At 38.3% G+C, this 3,675-nt stretch overlaps 1 protein-coding gene across 1 annotated transcript; it reads right to left on the bottom strand.

Annotated features, from left to right (window-relative positions):
- Nucleotides 1-1,910: 1,910 nt before the first annotated feature.
- Nucleotides 1,911-2,444, bottom strand: LOC147482903 (uncharacterized). The gene has a single exon (XM_086579448.1). It carries the CDS (start codon nucleotides 2,442-2,444, stop codon nucleotides 1,911-1,913), a length of 534 nt encoding a protein of 177 aa, XP_086435574.1.
- Between the last annotated feature and the right edge of the window lie 1,231 nt (nucleotides 2,445-3,675).

Below are 3,675 nucleotides of genomic sequence, written 5' to 3'. Positions count from 1 at the left end.
TATTATTTTTTTATTCTCCAAGAACCCTATTCTCTAGAACAATGTGATTATATACTTGGGTTTGAAACCTAAGCCCAACACAGACTCGGGCCCAGAAACCAGGCCCACATATCCAAATCCAATCCAGCAAATTTTTAAATAAATAATTTAATTAATAAATTAATAACTAAATACGTATTTTAAATATGGGCGTTATAGCAGCCCTAAGTACTTAACTGGTAATGTGCCTTCTTGAAACTCTAGTATTGCCTGAAACTAAGTACCTCTGTTACCTCTGTTATCACATTTGACTCCATTCTTGAGCAAAACAACTGACTTTTACTCATATTTACCTCCACTCCTGTACACTTCTTGAATAGTTTCAAGTTTTCCTTTAAGCATGCCGCTGCTGTACCCACTTCTCCATACATAAATGCAATCAGATCATCCGCAAAAGAGAGATGTGTTACTATAGGGTCTTTGCATTTGTAGTGTAGTCTAAACTCACCATTTCTCACCGAATGCATCATAATTTCAGAAAATAAATCCATTACCAATACAAACTGGTAAGGTGACATGGGGTCACCTTGTCTTATACCCCTTCTGCCTTTGAAGAACCCATAAGGAGCCCCATTGATCATGATTGAGTAACAAGGTGTTTGTATGCACACTTTTACCCACTGTATGAACCCCTCTGGCAGCCCTATTCTCTGAAGTGCAAACTCTACTGCTTCCCATCTAACTGAATCATACGCCTTTCTTAGATCAATCTTAGCAGCACATCTAAGAGGTGCCCTATCTCTATGCTAGTTATGCAACAACTCATGTGATAACAGAATATTGTCTTAGATACATCTTCCAAGAATGAAAGCTGACTGGTTGTTTGCCACCACCATGTATATAAGATTCTTCATTCTTCTAGTTAAAACTTTTGTTATACAGTTATACATTACACTGCAGCATGCAATCGGCCTGTAATCCCCCAAAGAAGTGGGACATGTGATTTTAGGAATAAGTGTAATACAAGCAGCACTAACTTCTCCCAATATCATACCTAATCTGAAAAAATTCTAAACTGCTTTGACAAAATCATCCCCAATAATCTTCCAGGCACTTTTAAAGAAATAAGATGAGAAGCCATCCTTCCCTGGTGCTTTATAACTATCAATATTAGCCAATGCTTCTAGGATTTCATGTCTAGTAACTTCTCTTTGCAGTGTTTCCTTCTAATCATCATTTATGTGCTGCTTAGGAGGTAATGTTTCAAAAAAGGAGAAATCCACCTCTTCCATATGTTTTGGCCCATATAACTCCTTGTAATATGCAACACATTGCTCCCCTATTACATTCAGATCTTCTATGATGTTCCCATCTGGCTTCATAAGGCAAGTTATCTTGTTGACATTTCTCCTTGCTTGAACATACTTGAAGAAATAGGTAGTGTTATTATCTCCCGACACTATAACTTGATCTCGTGACTTCTGCCTATAACAATCTTCCTCTGTTGTAGTTGCCTTAACATGATTTGTGATGGCACTCCTTTCTTTTCTTACCAGCTCCACCTCTGTCGGTGTATTTTGTAGCTCAGTTTGTATAACTTCCAACTTTGCTTTTGTCCTTTCCACTCGTTTTGTTACATCTCCTACATTGTGTTTGTTCTATGCTATGAGTGCCACCTTCGTGAGTTTTAATCTCTTCATGAATCTATACATTGGATTGCCCACCACACTATTGGCCCATGCATTCTATACCACCTCCATATAGCCCTCCTCTTTTGCCCAGAAGTTAAAAAATCGAAAGGCTTTCTTCTTGTGATTTTTCTATATGGTAGAGTATACTACCATTGAACTGTGATCAGATATAGCCCCAGGATTCATGAAATTTGTTTCCATGTCATCATATCGTCCAACCCATGCTACATTGCATATCACTCAATCCAACTTGCAACTAATTCTATTCTCTTGTTTGTTATTCCATGTATAGAAGTTTCCTTTATATCTTATGTCTACCAGCCATGTCAGTGTCACACAGTTTAAAAACTCTGAGAAGTTGGTCCTTGCATCATTTCCTCCAAATTTTTCTATCGGACTTAAGATAGAGTTAAAGTCCCCCAGAATCAGCCATGGCTCCTGTATCATTATAGACAAGTCTACTATACTTCTCCATAGCTCCCTCCTTTCTACCAATTCAGTGCTTGCGTACACATATGACACCATGAATCTCTCATTTGAACCTATCGTGACCTCCATCGTGATACACTGTTTCTCTTTCTTCTTAATCACCGCTGTGCAATTTCTTGAGTTCCAGCAGACCCATATTCTTCCTCTCTCACAGAACTCATAGTTTGTCTCTAAGTTCCACCCATGACAACAGTTCCTTATTACCCTATCAATATTCTTCTTCTTAACTCTATACTCAATCAACCCCATCATACTCAGCTCATGTTTCCTTATCATCTCCCTCATTTCTACTTGCTTAAATTTTTTGTTAAACCCCCGCATATTCCAACATCCCAGATTTATCATCATTTGGAACCATTTCGTGTATTATAGCGGCCATACTTGGCAACCACTGTGTTAGGTTTCCCAGCTGTTGGAGTCTTTGTTAATAAATTTTGTTTAGACCTGCACTCTGTACCTATTCCTCCTTGTTTCTTTGGGCTTTTCTCTATGATAACTTCCTTTTCTTTTGCTTTTTTCCTTTCTGCACTCTTTCTCTCTTCTTGATCCTGTACTCTCCCTTCTTCTCCATCCTCTCTTACTTGCTCAATCTCCACACATTGGTTACTCTCCACTACTTTTCTTTTTGTTGACCAAATCATATTTTTCTTCTTTGGTATTTCCCATCCATCTTCTTCATTGTTATCTTTCTCTGTTCCTAACACTGATGCTATTTCATTATCTTTCTCTTTCTCTTCCCCTTGATTATCCTCTTGTATCTTTTTTCCACTTCGATCATCTAGAATCGTACCTGTTTTTGCACTCTCCTCCCTCTCTTTAACTACTTGGGCCTCCTTTCGCAACCATATAACATTGGATGCACCATTCCTCTCATGAATCTTCTTTGGGCAGTTTTGATCAAAGTGACCAAATACTTCACAGTTTTTACAGCTTGGTGGCTTCCAATTATACTCGAACCCGACCTTATATGCTCTTTTCTGATCTAACACTACTAGCACTCCCTCCGGATAGGCACACTTTGTATCCACTTCTACACATACTCACGCATATAATGTCCTTGTCATGTTTTCTATTAGTTTGTCTGTGAACATTGGGATTCCAATTGCACTACAGACTTGGCTAAACCCTACTCTGTTCCATATCTCCATTGGCAGACCTTTTACTATCACCCAAATTGGTATAGTTTTCAACTCTCTGGTTTCTGCTTCAACGAACAATCGCCATGGCCTAACTACAAATAGTTGGATCGCTATATGAAAAGATCCCACATCTAATACTGCCATTATGTCTTCTTCCTTCTCAAACTTGAAAGTGAACATACTATCCCCATACGGTTTCATAAGAAAACTCTTGATGCCCCATGTTCGAGTGACTATCTCTTTTACATAAGTAAAGTTTAATCTTTTCCCAACAAACGAGCCTACCACCAAGTTCTCAAATTTTTGGTTATAATCCTTGAACTGATTGCTCTGTACATGTATTACTTGTTTCCCATTCACTAGGGTTGGCTCTATAT

Source organism: Coptis chinensis, chromosome 8, assembly GCF_015680905.1.
Source record: "Coptis chinensis isolate HL-2020 chromosome 8, ASM1568090v1, whole genome shotgun sequence".
Lineage (NCBI taxonomy): Eukaryota > Viridiplantae > Streptophyta > Magnoliopsida > Ranunculales > Ranunculaceae > Coptis > Coptis chinensis.
This window is presented reverse-complemented; position numbering and strand designations above follow the sequence as displayed.

Excerpts from the sequence above, each read along its gene's own strand:
- LOC147482903 (XM_086579448.1), bottom strand. The coding sequence starts at position 2,444 with ATGAGGGAGATGATAAGGAAACATGAGCTGAGTATGATGGGGTTGATT.